This window comes from Lepidochelys kempii, chromosome 16 (assembly GCF_965140285.1).
Source record: "Lepidochelys kempii isolate rLepKem1 chromosome 16, rLepKem1.hap1, whole genome shotgun sequence".
Classification (NCBI taxonomy): Eukaryota; Metazoa; Chordata; order Testudines; family Cheloniidae; genus Lepidochelys; species Lepidochelys kempii.
The window spans coordinates 18,086,134-18,103,781 of NC_136395.1; the positions used below are offsets into that span (position 1 = coordinate 18,086,134).

A 17,648-nucleotide genomic window follows, 5' to 3' on the forward strand; every position below is an offset into this window, starting at 1 on the left:
CCCCCTTCCCTTGGGTGCTGTCAGCTTGTCCTTTCCCCCCTGTTGTCCAGAGATAGCTCAGTATTTTTGCCTTTTATCTCTACCCCCCCGCCCCTGCGCGCTTTCCTTGTGATCATTCTTTTCTTTGCCTTCCAGAGGTGGAGAAAGAGTTGGGGAAAAAAGGCATGAGAAGCGTAGTGAGTAACTTCCTGCAGGCTCCAGAACTACCGACCAAAACGAGATCATCCAGGAGAGCTGCTGAAAGCAAAGATGCCAGTGAGAACATGGAGATGGCGCATCCTAAAGGACAAGGGGAATGTGGTATGTTCTAGCTACAGCCATTATTCCCCTCCAGTGAGACAGACTGAAATAAAATGGAGGCCCAGACCCAGAGAGAACATGGGAAAAGTGCCTAATGATAGGTACCTGCTCTCTGGATGTGTCCTGTCATTAGGCACTTCTCTTCCTAGGTTCGCGATGGGTTTGGGACTCTGTTCCTGTAGCTCCTAGCACTTCTTGTAGATTGCTAGCAATCAGTATTACTTGCAGATTCTGAGCTGCAGCAGCCATGCAGCCCAGGAAGGGGGGGATATCGCCTTTTTGTGTTCTCTCTCTACCTCCTGATTTCCTAGTTGGTTCAGGGACTGGTGCAGCCCCTGCTGAAAGTTAGAGCAGCCCTGAGGGCTGTTTTAGCTTACAGCTGCTGCCCATGGCGCCCAGTGGAGCAGTGCCATAGCACAGAATACTCTGAGCACAGCGTCTCCCTCACCCCTGTGTCAGGAGTTATCAAAGGGATAGGATAGGACTCGCTGCACTGTCCTGAAGCTGCTCCAGTGCTGGGGGAATTCCCAGCAGAGAGGAATCTCCCTGGCTGCCAGCCCCTTTACATCACCAGAGTGGTCTAAAGAGACTGGATCACTGCTCAGGATCAGGGCTCTGGTATATACGGTCCAGACTTGTCTGTTTTGAAACACTGAAGCGTATTACTTGTGGCAGATATCAAATATAGTTTCAGCAAGGGACACTGAGGTATTTACAAAATCTACCATGAAATTAAACAGCCTTTCAATCAGTTTTTCAAAGCGTGTAGTTTCCATTTTGAGGCAGTTGAAACAATGACAAAACATTGAGCATGGGCAGTTAATTTGTATCCAGAGCATTTTGAAATGCAAAGTTTAAAAAATAAAAAACCCAATAAAAATTTGATCTCTTGGTTCTTGCCAACTCCTGTTAAATGTGCCTGCTCAGCTGTCCCATCGGGAGTAAGCAGTATGTTCTGCGGACTTGGGATCTTGGAGATCTTTAGTACACCTCTGTGTACACACCTCTGTGTGTGTGCGTAGGCATACATGCATAGGAGAGAGAGAAGGTCACCACCGAAACTCCTCTCTGGGGTCACTTTTTATATAATACAGACACTTGATGGTTCTTCTGGAGAAGGTGTGTCTTGGTGCCATATCTGAGCCTGGAAGCTGTGTTTACTGTGTCAACTTCACAATAGGTACCTATAGAATGTCCTTTGTCCCTTCCCATTTCCAGTTGCTTACAAATATCCAAGACCTGTGAGCATCACTTCCCATCAGTAGCAAGCACTCAGTGAGAAATTTGAGTTTAAGTCCTGATCACTGAGTTGTTGGTCCCTGGGAAGGGATGTTAGTTAGGGACCTGAGTCATTGTTTTCTTGAAAAATCAGTGTTGAGAAGAAACATTTTTCATGTTGGTTCCTAAATGAGCAGAGGAGTTCACATACCCATATCTGCTCTCAGAAATGGGTGTCCCCTTCCAAATTTTTTTAAAAGCTCTTTTTGCTTATGCTCCTCCAGATGTGTTCAGGTGCATGTGACTGGTTTAAATACACATGTCAAAAAAAGTGTGACTTTGCAATCCTGAAATTTCCTTTTTTTTAAGAATTCCTCTCAACCAGGATCCAAACCCCAGAATATTTTCCAGAATATGACTATGTAGCATCCTCTTTTCCCTATTTAACCCTGCTCCATCTCCCCCTCTTGCTGCCTACTCAAGCTGTAAATGTATACAATACCCTGAAGGCATCTCTTCTGAATTAGGCTGTCTGAGCACTATTCTAATGCCTGACCTGTGAACGAGAGACCCTGTTGTTCAAATATTGGGACCTTCAGGACTCCTGACAAAAGTATTATAAACCACTATTCATTTTTGAAGTATTTCTCATGTAAGTGGAAAAAGGGTCACCCCGCTCTCCTTCCAGAGCAGTTCCACTGCAGCAGGCTGTTATCTCTGGATTCCTCCGTTGTGCAAGGCTGCCTGTCTTCACAACGACATGGTTAGGTGTATTCAGCTGCTAGAATAACCTTGATTTCTGCTTGTACCATACACTTCACCAGAGGATCATATCAGCTGGGGATTATGGACACCTTAGAGTAACCAAACAGGGAGATGAGTGTGTGGATACAGACAAGCCTTTAAAAAATGAACCTTCAGTCACATGGGAGAAAACAACAAAGGGACCAAAAAAAAAAAAAAGTTGACCTTATTGTTCGCTTACCCTCAACAAGGCTAGAGAAAACTCCAGATGTGATGTCAGGAACTCTGGGATAACGAGGGTTAATTTGAGTGTGTCTGAATTTTAAATGTAAATTCCTGTCTGACTGACTTAGTCAGAGGCCTGCTTGAGAAAACAAAGGGTGAGGTATTCTGGCAGGGCATCCTATAAACACTCCCCACCCCCAAGAATTCGTGTCCAAAGATTCTGGACCAAATCCAACCTTGGCTTCAGTGGAGCAGTGCCTGCTTGCACCAGGTCTGAACTTGGCCCTCTGTTTACAGAGCCTGCACCTGTTAGGAGGTGCTGCAATGTGATCCCAAAGGAAAGCAAACTTGTATTTCTTTAAGCAAAGCTCAGTAGAATCTTTTGTTCCTTGCAGACCCTCTGGAGCACGAACCTGCTGTTTCTCCCTTGCTCCCGCGGAAGGAAAGAGCTCCCCTGGAGAGCAGTTTAAATGAAGATGAGCGGTTGCTTCCAAAAGACAAAAAGACCAACCTCTTCAGTGCCCTTATCAAGAAGAAGAAGAAGACTGCCCCTGCCCCTCCGAAACGCAGCAGCTCCTTCCGGGAGATGGACGGCCACTCGGACCGCAAGGGTGGAGGTGAGGATGAAAGCAGGGATGCCAGCAATGGAGCCTTCATCGTGCCCCCTGCAGATGCCATCGATGCCTCAAAGTGCCAGGGCCCGAGCAATGGGGCTGGAGTCACTAACGGAGCTGTCACTGGGAACTCTGGCTTTTTATCCCCACACCTATGGAAAAAAAACAGCTCCATGACGAGCAGCCGGCTGGCAACTGGTGAAGAAGAGTGTAGTTCTAATGCCAGCAAGCGCTTCCTGAGGTCCTGCTCAGCATCGTGCGTGCCCCATGGAGCCAGGGACACGGAGTGGAGATCCGTGACGCTGCCCAGGGATTTGCAGTCCACAGTGCGGCAGTTTGATTCCTCCACCTTCGGCGGGCACAAGAGCGAAAAGCCAGCCCTGCCTCGGAAGCGGGCAAATGAGAACAAGACGGATCTTGCTGTCAGAGGGATGGTGACGCCCCCTCCCCGGCTGCTGAAGAAAAATGAAGAGACAACTGACGATGTGTTCAAAGACACGGAGTCCAGCCCTGGCTCCAGCCCACCCTCTCTGACACCAAAACTTGTACGCAGGCAACCTATAATCGCTCCTTCCTCCAGCCTGTCCCACAAGGATGATGGCATCAAATCCAGTGCCTTAGGGACCACTGGGATGACAGACCAAGGTCCTACTGTCAAACCCAACTCTGCTGGGGTTGTGGTGGCCAGCAAGGCTTCTATAGAGGAGCCAAGGATGAGGAGGCTCAAACAGACTTCCGAGTCATCAGGAAAGGACAAGATGAAGTTATCAAAGCTTAAACCGGCCCCTCCGCCTCCACTCTCCTCAGCTTCCATCGGGAAGCCTGGAAAATCATCCCACAGCCCCAGCCACGAAGCAGCAGATGCAGGGTGTGGTACTAAATCTAAACAGGTGGCTCAGGTTGCAGACACTGCAAGCAGTGACGCTGCCAAGCCAAACCAGGTAGGGGAGGGTGTAAAAAAGCCTGGACTCCCCTCTGTACCAAAGCCACAGTCCTCCACAAAGCCGCTGCTGACCACAGCGGCCCCAGCCCCCTGTTCCTCATCTGCCCCACCCGCCCCAAGCGGGGACCAGCCGTCGTCAACAGCCTTCATCCCTCTCATATCCACCAGAGTCTCCTTGCGCAAAACCCGCCAGCCTCCAGAGAGGATAGCCAGTGGCACCATCACCAAGGGAGTGGTACTGGAAAGCACTGAGGCCCTGCGCGTGGCCATCAACAAGAACTCCGAACAAATGGCGAGCCACAGCGCCGTCTTGGAGGCTGGCAAAAACCTCTACACGTTCTGTGTGAGCTACGTGGACTCCATCCAGCAGATGAGGAACAAATTTGCCTTCCGTGAGGCCATCAACAAGCTGGAGAATAACCTTCGGGAGCTCCAGATCTGTCCGGCCACCGCTAGCAGCGGCCCTGCAGCCACGCAGGACTTTAGCAAACTTCTCAGCTCGGTGAAAGAAATCAGCGATATTGTTCAGAGGTAGCAGAAGCCAGGTAACACTTTTCGTTCATTTCTTTTTTTTTTTTTTTTTTTTTTTTTAAATTACAGGCCAAAGCCAACTGCAGAGAGAACTACAGCATAAGCGCAATGGTAGACTGACAAAGGACCCAGGGGCCTTCAGTACAGGGATGTGCAAAAGGCCCAGACTGTGGAACACAGCCCTACTGCCTAAAGTAGGGTGTTCATCAAGATGCACTTTCCTCCCTTTCACCGAGGTGCCCTGTCTCTCTCATATGCAAAATCCTCTGGTCTGTGGAGTTCTTGCCTTGTGGATTACAAGTCTAAATGCTGAGGTCACACCAGGCCTTTTTATAATATTTTATTGTTTTGGACAGAGCTTTAAGATGGAACCCGGACTGACGGACGCTGACATTCTGCCTTCCTCCTGGAGGAATTCCTACTGCAATTTGATTCCCTCCCCCGGCCCCTGTTGTACACGAGGATGAGTGTTTGAATAGCAATATATACCCTGCTTTCCTGGGGTCACAGTGTCCCCTTCCCCGCAGGCACATCCATGACACTAACACCACAGATTTGGAGGTGACGGGGGAGTTATTAATGAAACTTTGTCATGAAACAGAATGCTACGAAATACGTTTACGAAAATCCTCCCTGTGGTTCTGTCGGTGACCCTTAGCTGCTGGTCAAGGAATCCATGTTTCCTCATGTCCGAGAGCCCCTGACGAATCACTGTGGGTTTGGAATGGCACGGATGGTCCCTCTGACTGAAGTGGTACAGGAGTCCGTTTGTGGATCTCTTTTGGTAACGATAAAGGAGTGATGTTTTTGAGGAAGAGCACATCCATGCTTTGCAGATGCAAAACACTAGCCAGGTTCAAGCTTGGGGGAGTGGCAAATCCTTTGTGAGAGCAATGAACTGACTGCGTCGCTGGGTGAGGGAGAGAAGGGTGGCAACAGGGGGAGGTGGATTAGGATGAATTTAAAGATACCACTGTGCCTCCAGCCGTGGTTTTAGTTGATTTTGTGCATCCCAAATGGGCATGAGCTGATGCATCAGCAGAGCTGTTCTTTGTCTAGTTAGATTTCCAGCCACGTCAAATTAGGTGAGCTACATGGGAGTAATGAGCTCAGATAAGGGCTACATCAGACCTGGACGCTGCTCTCTCATAAGAGCCCTGGTTGGAAGAGGAAAGCAGCTCGTGGCGAGCCATTCCTTTCAGTGTCTGTACAAAATCCCACTGAAGAGTTTAAAATCTATACATAGGGTTTTGAAGTAGTTTATTTAATTCCAGTGGAAACCTTGATCACCCTAATGATCGGGTGGTTCTGTCCAGGATTAAGCAGGGCTCGGAGAAGCCTGCGGACCCCTTTTGCCTGGGGTGCACCTCTCAAGGAGACTGTCGAAGGATGCCACAAACTTCTGAACCTGTGATTCCTTGGCAGCCTTTCCCAGTTCACTTTGACCCTCCCAGTTAATCCAGCGGGTTTGGGGACTAACTGTGACTCCCTGTGTTTTTGAAAGGACAAGACTTTAAAACAATTAACAGTGCAATTTAACTCCTTTCACTTGGGACAAGAGAAGAAAGCAATCTCCCCACTTCATTCCCCAGTATCTCCTGTGAAACCCCACCATGTGTATCTTAAACACTAATTGCTTTCGATGATATTTTATTTTTCCTCTTATGAACTGTTTGTTTTGTAGGTGGTTTCTGATCTTTTCTATGCTCACACCATTCTCGCCCTCACAGATCACCTTGGTGTAACACGTGACAGTCAAATAAAAAACAAAACACCACAGGCTGCCTTTACAAAATACAAACATACATGCAACAAAAAACCCACAAGCAAAACAAACAAAAACACCCCACCAAAAAAACACCCCTTGGACTATCTCTTTTCTGAGGTACTGTTTTAACTTTGTCGATAACATATTGTGCCACTATATTATACATTTGTATCTCAGTATTACACACTTCTGTAGACTTGTCTTTTTTACAATGTGTAAATAGCTCTGTCCTTTGTTTCTGTAATACCAAAGGGGCCGTTTCCCCTTTATTTTGGTCCAATACAGATTGTTTCTGTACATGGCTCTCCGTTTTTTTTTGTTTTTTTTGGGGGGGGGTGTTATTTTTTATTCTGCGCTCTCTTGCATAGTATATTTAAAAATAAACTGTGTCAAAGAAAACCAGGAGTTCATTGGTCTACTGGCAAGGCTGCTTCAGCTTAGATGACCTCTGTCTGGTGCAAGCGTCCACAATTCTGCTGCTGAAATGAGACCCCCTTTCTGGATGAAATATTTCACAAAGGCCTTTCTGCTCACCATGCTGATCAGAACCAGCGGGCAGCGAGTTACCAGAGTCTTTAGAACTAGCTCTGAAAATCATACGGGGGGAAAAAAATTTACAGAATAAAGATCTGAATGTGGTCCCTTTTTGAAGTCAGGGTTTTGCCACTGACTTCAGTGAGAGCAGGACTTGAGCCTAGACTTTTCTTCTTCCGCCATGTGTTTTGCATTCAAGATCTAGTCTCTATTCTCTCTTCCCCTTTGATGTGGAGGGGCGTCCCTCTCCATTCTTCTAAAACAATGTCTAGCTAATCCATAGTTGGTTCCAAGGTATGTGCTTGCTGTGAGGCAGGCAGGGCTTTGTGGCCTAACCCCAAAATTGGAAACCAGGATCTTCTGCCTCCTAATCCCAGTTTTAACACAGACTCACTGACACCTTGTCTGTGCCACAGTTTCTCTCTGAAAATTGGGAAGGGTACTGCTCCAGAGAGAGCTGCTGCCAGGATTCTCCCTCCTGGCTCTTGGATTCTTAGCGTGAAATTGGCAGAAATTCCCAAGCTCCTAAAAGGCTTTGGTTGTGGAGTGATGGATGAGCTAAGACCTCTGTTGACCATTGTGTGCTGCCCCCTGAGCTTAACCACTGCTGATGGAACAGTCCAGAGGATTCCTTCTTGACCAGTCAGCAAATCTCAGATTTGTCATATCCTTATATCCATTGTACTAGGCGACATGCAGACACAGAGATAGTCCCTGCCCCAGCTAGCTTATACTCGAGGCAGACCAGGTCAAGGGTGAGAAGGCAAAGAGAGGTGAAGTGACTTGCCCAAACTCATGTAACAGGTCAGTAACAGAGCTCAGTAAGGGACCAGAATCCTGACCTCCTGAAAGATTTAGCATGCATGATAAAGGGAGCGGAAACCTTTATATGGGGCATAGGAGTTCATCAGAACATTTGTCCAGTTGCAGTTGCTGATATGCAGGTGAGATTGAACCATTACTAAATTAGCAGAAGGTTGTTTAAAAAAAAATAAAAGCAGGGATGTGCAATAGGTAAGTATAAATTTTATTAGTGGCAAAATTGGTGCCACTCTTAGCAAGTCCTGGATTAATTCTTTACTAGACTGGTTTCATCCAACAAAAAATGCTCACGAAAGTACAGGAAGTTCACAATTATTTTATGACAATGGCCCTTGGAGAGATCCACACCTAGAATGTTTTAGATTTACATCTCAACAGAACGACATGGATACAGTTAATAGCTGCCCGCTGCGGGTAGATGCTGCGCTGGCTTTGGATTGGGGTAGGAAGGATTGTAGAGCAAGAAAGAGGTGGTGGGGCTACATGCCAAATGAAATCATTCCTGAAAATCCTTCTCTCTCCTAATGTGGACCATAATCTTTGGGAGAGGGGAGGTCAGTTGACTGGTGGGGAAAGCATCAGGAAATACAGGATTAGAAGGGGGGGAAAGGAGGTAAAACACTCAGGCCTGGTCTGCACTAGAAAATTGGGTCAGTATAACTGCATCACTCGGGTGTGAAAAATCCACACCCCTGAGCACTGTCTAGGTCAAGGGAAGAATCCTCCTGTTGGCCGAGTTACTGCCTCTTGGGGAGGTGGTTTACCTACGCTGATGGGAAAATCCCTCCTGTCGGCGTAGGGAGTGTCTACACTGAAGTGCTACAGCTGCACCGCTGTGCTGCGCTAGCATTTTAAGTGTAGACAAGCCCTAAACGTAGCCAGATACCATGGGAATTGATTTAACAGATTGATGCATTTAACAGGTTGGTTGCTCCAATTTTCTGGGTTATTGAACCTGAAAGTGAGTGAGTGCTCAGGGGAGAAAATACTTTTGTTTCGTTTGAAATGGTAATGCTCCCTGTCAGGTTTTCCTCAAATGCATCGTGCGTGCCCTTTTAGCGGCAGCTTTGCTGAGGAAATGACTTGTCACAAGATTCAAAATATGGTCAATGTTCATTGACAAAAAATAAATGAGTCCCCTCTACCCACACGAAGCCTCCTATCCTGCAGAGATGCTGCTAGACAAGCACCTCTCCCAATGGGGGAAAATGTTGCCAACTACAGGGAAATCTTGCTATGGACTTGTGCTGCCAATGTTTCTCTGGCAGTATCCCCTGTTGTTTGGCGTGAATTCTCCGCTGATCAGTAAGTGTTCCTGAGCCTCTGTCTATTATTACCTTTCCAGCAGGGGTTCTAGTCCCGGGGGAAGCTTATCTGAGAGGCTGGCCACCCCAGCTAGTGCACCACTCAGGACAGCTTTTAATAACACAGTTCTCAGTGCAAAGAGACAACGCTGGGAGATTGTTATAACACGGTAGCTCTGCCCTTCCCCCCACAACATGACTGAAACGCTGTTGGGGCTTCCTGTGCGGATGGACCCATCTGGGATCCCAAACTCTGCCACCACCTTGGACTTTGCAAGGCTGCAGCTCCGCTCAAGATAAAGTTAAAACATGGATGGTTAGCTCCAGCTTACCCGGCAAGAACAAACCCTGCAGGGGAGGTGGGGGAGAAGGGCTGTCACTGGGTCTCTCAGCAGTGGAAAAGGGACTTGGTGCAGGAAGTCCGTGAGTAAGCAGTGTGTGTAAACCAGTGTTGACAAGGTCTGATGTCTGGCTATTTGCAGAAGAGAGGCTGGCCACCAGGAAAGCGAACGATCAAGAAGGGGAGCACGGTCTGAGATGAATTTGAAAGGCCCTGGGCAAGGTTAGTTTGGAGACTGGACAGCCAGGGTGCCCTGGCCCTGACGGAAAGCTGGGATTCACAGCAGAGCTCTGCCGGGCTGCACTCTTCCCCTTGAAAAGTCTTCCCGCGGCATGAGGTTGGCCAGTCCCCACTCAGAGCAAGCTCCTGACACTTGAAAAGTCTCCGGTAAAGCTGAAAACTAGCCTCCCCCTTGCATTGTCGATAGTTTTTAAATGGCAAGGGAATTCTTTAAAGAAACGGTCCCTTCCGTGGTGCTGGGGCTTGGCATTGGTGCTCTCGCTACCACCAAAGGCACACGGGCCTTGGCCTAATCGTCAGAGGCACTTGGTGCTTCTGAACAACACATCACCCAACACCCTGAGAGCTGGCCGGACTCTGAGCTGCGAGGGCAGAACGCCAGCTGTGTGCCCCTGAGCTCTCGCGCCATCTGGTGGCCTATACTGGGAGCAAAGCCCTCCGCTCCCATCAGAGGTAAGGAGCGGCCATAAGGAAGTGGGGGAGCTGGTGTCCCCAGAGTGAGCAGGACTGGGAAGAGAACCTGAAGCCCAAAGTGGAGTGGCCTTTCAGGATGAGGGGCAGTGGAGCTGGGCCCTTCCACCGTCCTGGGGATTGGTCGCGGGGAGAGGAATAAAATGTTTCGAGCAAATACAAAACTGTGCTTCAAGGAGTTATTCTCCATTCCACTGCCCCCCCCCTGACCACCCACTCCCCCCCCCCAGCTGGCCCCTCCCTCAGTATCTAGTGAAAACTAACCTGAAGCAAGAATGACCTGCTCAGAGCATCCCTTGGAACCCAAGCCAGCGAAAGACTTGCCTATCTCCCTTCCAAGGAAGCACTGCTTACCCAGCAGATCCTGGCCAGCCTGTGGCACATCACAGACCTGCAGGTGGCTCTTTCCTTCCTGCTGAAGATGACAATGCAGCTGTTGCCCCCGCAGGATAAAGCTGTCTGAAACCAAGCTCGGACACACCTAGGTCTGCTCCAGTCACCAGGGAAGCAAAATGAAAGTCTCTAGCTTGTAAGAAGTTGCCCTAATGGCAGATAGTTTTGTCCCTTTATAATAATCTTGTACAAACATTTGCATACAGTCCCCTGTTCAAGCCACTAGACCCTGTGTCCCTCCCAGAGCTGGGAATAGAACCCCCAGAGTCCTGGCTTCCCAGCCCCCTGCTCTAATCACTAGACTTCACTTCCTCTCCCAAAGTGGGCAAAGCTGCTCTTCCCTGCCCAGTGTCACCGCTGCAGAGCAATGGGTTTTCCCTAACAAAACGCAAGGTTCTCGGGGTGAAATATTTAATGCTCCCGACTCTCGCTGAGCTGTGTGTAAAAACGCAGCTGTCCTCCTGGCAGCTCTGCGTAAAATTGACGAGTGGATATTTACTGAGGATTTGAACATTCACAAAGGGAAAAAGAGAGAGGGGTTGCCATAGTAACATCAATAACCGCTCCCCAGCTCTGCTGTTCAATCAGACTGGTGCACGTGTGTTCTCTGAACTCGGGGCCTTTCGTGGGCTGGGATTAGAGAAGGACCAAAAGTGCATTTTGAAACGTATCTGACTCCTTTCCCCCGGTTGAGTCCGTTTTGGCTTGGACACGCTGAGTTCTGCTTGGGCCCCTTTATATTTTGAATGCTGCTTGCAGTGGGCTCTCAGTTACAGCGCTGGAAGGTGAGGGAAGGAAAAATGCCCTGCCTCGCCTCTCCCCTTCAAATAGCAGCCGCCTTCTAGACAGCCAGTCAAGTTAATCCTTCGGGTGACCTGGGTGTGGGTAATGTGCTTCTTGTACCGGGCGGGGGGGATTCTGCTCTCACATCACTGTAAATACAGAATAGCTCCCTTGCAAATCCAGTTTTACATCAGTGTAACTGAAACCAGAATCGGGTCCACTTCTCTATCCAGAGAAATCTGCACCATACCCAGGTGTCGGGTAACCCACTGGAAGCATTCGCACACCATTTCGAGTATAGTTCGAGTCAACTAAGAGGGTAATTTGTGCTGGCCTCTGAGGGAGGCGCTGGTTTTGAGAGGGCTGCCTGCACAATGTGCATTACAGTGCCCCTTTTGGAGCCTGGCTTTTCAGCCAAGTCTTGACGTGCTCTCTGCTTTCTAGAGTGCAGTTCAGCACCTGCAAATAATTGCCACTACTCTGTGTGCCCGCGGTGAAATATTAGTAGCCATTAGCCCCTTATCACCTCCAGGTAATCAGACCTCTAATTATTCATATTTGTGCCTGCCATTGATGGAGGGCACGGAAAAGCATGCCCAGTAGGATGCAGTTAGTTACAAAACAGCATCTGCAAAAAAGAGAGGCCAGCGCTGAGAATCAGGCTCAGTCTGCAGGGCCTTGCTGGCTCTGTATTTTTTCTGCTAAGCCCTCCCAGTGGTGAAGCTTCACTAGTGGTAGAGTTGGCAGCAGTGTTAGTGGGCACCAGCCACTGGCGTCTCCACCACAGTGTCCTGGGGGTAGATGACGCTGTGCTTAAAATGTCAGCAACCAAGCTGCACTTGGCACTCCCCGCACTTCGCCAGCACTGGGACTGTTTACCAACATGGGCATGGAGGCAAGGCCCAAGTGGCTAAAGCGGGCACAATTCAGCAGCAAGGCAAAGATCTGGGCTTGCTCTGCAACGCTATTGTCGGTCAGCCGGTCCCGCGTCAGTATGACAGCGGTTAACAAAAGCTGTCCGCGTCGGATCTGGGAGACAGCAATGCTTCAGGATCTAGCCTGGCCCCTATCCGATGGCTGGACTGGCATACTCGCTCTGTGGGATTTTGAAGGGTGACAGTTTATTGGGCCATTTTGCCTGGTCCTGGTTTGCACGCAGGAGCAATCCTGTTGTAAATGGCATCGTGACACTGAACAGCATTTGCTGCCGGAGGGAGTTTGTGTTAATGAGAGAGAGCAGGAGCTTTTAGAACTGTACACCGTGCCCAGTGGGACCTATTCCTCATTCACAGCCGTATTCCAGATGTCAGCTCCAGGCAGTCCCTATGGAGCCTGTCAACACTTTGATTATCCCCCTATAATCATTCAGTCTCTCTACTTTAACTTACCAGCACGGCAGCGCTGGGTCTGCTGATTCTTATTCATAGCAGCGCACCCCGCTCAATGTCCTGACAGTGGAGCGGGCGACTGCTCAGAACAATCAGGGGCAGCATGACCACTGCTCGGCCCACGGTCACTTACAGTGAGCTCCAGCAAAGGCAGCACAAGGTGCCGGGGTTTTAACACCCACCCTCCTTTTCTCCCCTGCCCCCCGAGTCCTCGATCGGGGGTTTGGCCTAGCAGGGACATGGACAATGAGGTGGGGATGTGATATCTGAAACAGAGTTGAAAGTGATGGAGAGAGTGTGGTACCCAAAAATAGCAACCTCCCCGAACCCTCTTCTCCAAGGGAAACTAGCGGGCAGGGTAGAAGAGGATGGGACCCGAAGCACTTCTTTGGCTGGAGATGGCAGGAGTTGGGAAGGGCAGAGTAAAGGGTATGACCCCCCCGGGGTGACTCAGTCAAGTCCAGTCCTTCATCTTCTGCCAAAGCGGAAGCTGAATCCCCCTTTCTTCCTGTTGTAGCCATTGAGCTCCTCCGCCAGGTTCCCCAGGGTGCTGCTGCGCTTCTCACCGTCCCCCCGCAGGAAACCGACCCCTTCGCCTTCCTCTTCCCGGCTTTCCTGCCTCCCGAACCTGAACCTGAAGCCGGCCCTCTCCTTGCCAAAGCCCTGGAGCTCCTTGGCCACGCTGAACAGGGAACGGAGGTCTTCGAATCTCCTCCACCGCAGCACTTCCCTCCACAGGCCGTTCTGAGAGGCGTCGTCTGCCGGTCCCTGCCAGCTTGTCTCAAACCGGATCCCGTCCCCTGGCTCTCCCGTTTCCTTTCTGTTGTCAGGAGGGACACAGGCTCCCAAGCTCAAGAAGAGGAGACAGAAGAAGGAGTAGGGAGCCTTCATCTGGGTGGTGGGAATGGAAAAGAACAATGGAGGCATGTGCCTGTAAGTGGACCTCTTCCCAGATGTCAACACCTCCTCTAAAAGCAGCCACCGCTTAATGAGGCTCCCAGTGCAGAAGAACCCCCCAGCCAACCAGTCCCTGCTCAGGGTGAGAGAGAAGCCGCACCCAAGAGTCCAGCAGCGAGGTTCTGCAAAGCAGCTGAGCCGAGTCGCCTGCCTGCCTATCTGTTGTGGCACCCAGCAGAGCAGGATCTGGCCTGGCAGTCCCTAGGGGCCGATTTGAAATCTTCCCCAGCATCGAATGGCTCGTGCTGGAAGTTCCTTGCCAAGCCCCGCTCAGTAGGGTCTGGGGTCGGATGTGTGAGCTGATTGCCCCACTGGCCTGGTGCCCGTCTCTGCTACACTCGCCTTCTCTCTAGGTGCTTGGGGGTCTCTGGGTATTGACTACGCTGCCACTGAGAGCGAGCCTCCCAACCCAGGGAGATGGAGCAGAGCCCGAGCTGCAGTACCCACACTGAGCCCCCTCGCTCAAGCCCTGCTGGGGCGGCTCTGTGCTCCCACGAGAGTTGCGCCCGGCTGTAGGGTAGACGTACCCTGTGCGCTATATGTTCAAATCCTGCTGCACTCGCCTGGTTTGCCACATGGGAAGAGCACAGCTCTGCCTGGGCGAGGGTTGACGGACCGTAGGCCAGGACCCTTTCATTATAATGATGGGATCTCTAGTTGTAGGCTTCTCCCAGGGGCACTGCAAGGAAAGCTTCAGTGCACTCACCTGAACAATCCTCCACTTTCTACTACACCGCAAAGCTAAGGGCACCAATGGCCAATGGCACCGGGCACCAATGGCGAATGGCATTCAGTAAAGATGCTTGATGCCTCTTTTGATGAGGCTCCGAAGCCTCCCGCTGACATGGTGGCAGCGTGGTCTAGTGATCAAAGCAGGGAACTATCCCGTACCAGAGAGAGCAGGAGACTGAGGTTGCATTCTTAGAACTACCATACTGTGACTTTGGGCAAGTTGCACGATGGCTCTATGCCTCAGTTTCCCTCTCTGTAAAGGACGGTGGGGAGGGTTGGCCTAAGGGAGAAGATGTTTTCCCAGGAAATCCTTTCCGTTAAAGTCCCTGCACCCAGAGCCAGGCGAGGAAGCTGCGGCTGTGTCGGGCCCTGTGTCGCGTGGGCAGGTGGCCCATCTCCTTTATGGGCGGGTGTCTGTGCCCCAGGAGCCTGGAGGCTGAACTCCCATGGCTGTCTCTGTGCTGCTACCCCCAGGACTGTCAGGGGGCGGGGGGCTGAGGGACAGCCATGGCTGTCCAAGCTGCACCGGGGCTGTGGCAAACCCCGCTCCTCGCTGGATGTGGCAACTTCAGAACGCTTAAAATCAAAGCACGAGGACCGGGAGACAACTGTGCCTGGGAGCTGCTGGGGGGAGACAGGCAGAGGAGGGCTCTGGGGGGGCCTCGCTTTCCCATGGAGATCTCTGCTCCTCATTCGTGCCCTGGGCTCTGGCCCTCGTCAGCCACTTGCAAAGGAGCTCGCCAGGCTGCCAGGTGTTGATGTAAAGGCTGGACTGGCTTGGGAACCACCTTCCCCCCTTTTAGGGACTCCACAGCAGGCCTGACAGCCCCTCCGCCGAGGACCGTGAGGAGCTGTGGTTAGCGGGTACCTGGAGCGCTCTGCTCCTTACCCAGCACAGGGCCGCAGATGTGGCCCATCCAGCCTGTTCCTGAGAGCTTGCAGCTCCCTCACTGACTCCAGTGAGAGCGGAGGCTGCTCCGGGCCCCCGGGGCCTAGGACAGGGGAAGAGCATCTCATGCAGCAAGTCAGTTCTCCCAGTGGCAGAGCCCTGCTTACCTTGCTCCTTCTGCTTGGGCAACCAGTCTACGCAGAGCTGCACCGGAGACCAGGATGAGCCAGGCAGCTGGGCTTTGACTCCTTTAAATAAGCTGCAGCGTTAATGATCAAGTCCCCCCCCCCCCCAGCCACGGGGGCTCAGTGGGTTTATTGCTGCACATTCCAGAGGCTGGGATCCCATTGGGAAGCTGGGTGGAGATGGAGATTAGACCGCTGACTGATTGGGCCTGTCTGAGCAGCCACAATGGGAGCAATGAGCTGGCTCTGATTAGGGTCCTTAACGCACTCCTTTGATTTGCCACCTCATTTGGAGAAAGCAGCCCCGGACCCGCTTTAACTAGCTGTGAGTCACCCTCGGCTGGCAGCAAAGGCAATGGGCAGCTCTGGCCAGCGGAGTTCCTGCCCTGTGCTCAGGGATCTTGCCCACATGCTCAGGGTTTAGCTGATCGCCATATTTGGGGTCGGGAAGGAATTTTCCTCCAGGGCAGATTGGAAGAGGCCCTGGAGGTTTTTCGCCTTCCTCTGTAGCATGGGGCACAGGTCATTTGCTGGAGGATTCTCTGCTCCTTGAAGTCTTTAAACCACAATTTGAGGACTTCAATAGCTCAGATATAGGTGAGAGGTTTTTCACAGGAGTGGGTGGGTGAGATTCTGTGGCCTGCGTTGTGCAGGAGGTCAGACTAGATGATCATAATGGTCCCTTCTGACCTAAATATCTATGAATCTATGAATCCGAGAGTTACTCCTGGATTGTAACTGCCTGCTTGATGGTTTCTTGTCGCCATCTCGCCGAGGGGGTTGCTGCAGGCTCTAGGTGTGCGTGAACAGTGCCATGCACCCATGGGACCTGAAACTACATCAATTAACGGCAAAAGAGAGATCCCTTCAACTGCCGTCCGGCTGGGACACCAACTGACCACCCATCTGGAAAAGCCTCCGTGGCTAGTGGGACCTTACGTGCCCAGATGGTAAACCAACTCCACTGGGCCAAGGAAGAGAGGATTCCAGATCAAGAGACTGTCCGTTCCTACGTCATGGCTGGGCTAGAGCATGAGGAGTGAAGCATCTCTCCAAGGCATGCAGCACCAACGCCATGAAGGGATGTGTGGGTTCAAATCACCATAAGGGATTGCACCTGGAGAGCCTTCTGGAGCATGGGGGTGATGCACTGTGACCAGCCACGAGCTGCCACTAGGCGAGCAAGCAGCTGTGTTCTGCACCAGTTGATGTTTCCAAGTGGCCTTCAGTGGTGGCCCCAGGGAGAGCATCAGTGCGCAGGGGCCGGACTGTCTGCACAGCGGGAGGAGGGGCCTGGCCAAGTGGAGATGGACAAAAGGGCTCACGGTCACGGCTGGTCTCTGGACACCCCAAAGCAGCAGGGGGTCTAAGAAGGACCCCCTGAATTGCACACACATATAGCACTGGGACTGAAGGTGCTGGGTGGCATTGGTTGTTGTGACCCTCTGCCTGGCCCCCACCCCTCCAGCTTCCAGCTCTGCTCCATGAGGGCAAACTTTTCTCATTGACGTTCCTCCCTAGCCAGCTTTTCTGGGAACCATCCCTGCCAGGAGCCCAACGAATTGTCCAAGTCTCTCCCTTCACCCATCTCCCATTCCCTCGCCCCAGCCAGTGTCAGATGCAGGATGCTCAGCCGCAGCGCCCACCCCAGCTGGGAAGGGCTGCAGGGGGAAATGCCATTCTGCATTGGCTCCAAATCTGCACTGGAGCGGAAGGCCTGGCCCATGGCTGGTGGGCATGATGTGCGCCTCTCTGCTAGCCTGATAAGGCTGCTGTTGAATGGGCATTGCCCCTCAGTGTGAGACATCCCCCCCCCAACCTTGTGCCCTTGGCCCACGGCTCATCAAGAGGGGGTTAGCAGGAACAGGGAGGTGGCTGCATTCTTTGGCAGCATGGGGTATTTCCTGCGTGTCTCACCTGTCTCAGCCAAGAAAGCCTGGGCTGGGTTTGTATTTCTGGCGTTGATTTTCCTTCCCCCAACCCATGGTGCAGGTTGTGGTTTACCAACCACTCTTCTGGCTCCTTGTCTTCTGGCAGCATGGCCTAGTGGAACAAAGGTGGGCCCGGGAGCCAGGAACCCCTGAGCTTTGTTCCTACTTCTGCCACTGACTCTCTGAACAGCCTTGGCAGGTCACTTACTCTCTGTGCCTCAGTTTCCCCATCTGTAGAACAGGGATGTTAACACTGACCTGTGTCATAGAGGGGTTGAGAGACCCAACTAATTTTTGTGAAGGGCTTGGAAATCCACCCCAATGAGGTGGATTGAA

General features: G+C 51.4%; 2 protein-coding genes across 5 annotated transcripts in view; one reads left to right on the top strand and one right to left on the bottom strand.

Annotated features, from left to right (window-relative positions):
- ABL1 (ABL proto-oncogene 1, non-receptor tyrosine kinase) overlaps window positions 1-6,640 on the top strand; it is a 120,022-nt gene extending 113,382 nt beyond the window's left edge. For all 4 annotated transcript variants that reach the window (XM_073314945.2, XM_073314948.2, XM_073314947.2 and 1 more), the window contains 2 exons: window positions 136-300; window positions 2,883-6,640. In XM_073314945.2, coding sequence (XP_073171046.1) covers window positions 136-300; window positions 2,883-4,579 — 1,862 coding nt within the window. In that variant the 3' untranslated portion in view covers window positions 4,580-6,640. The remainder of the gene's footprint in view (window positions 1-135; window positions 301-2,882) is intronic.
- A 6,446-nt stretch (window positions 6,641-13,086) lies between these two features.
- Window positions 13,087-13,509, bottom strand: QRFP (pyroglutamylated RFamide peptide). Its single transcript, XM_073313762.1, has one exon. The coding sequence runs from the start codon at window positions 13,507-13,509 to the stop codon at window positions 13,087-13,089; it is 423 nt and encodes a 140-aa protein (XP_073169863.1).
- Window positions 13,510-17,648: the final 4,139 nt, after the last annotated feature.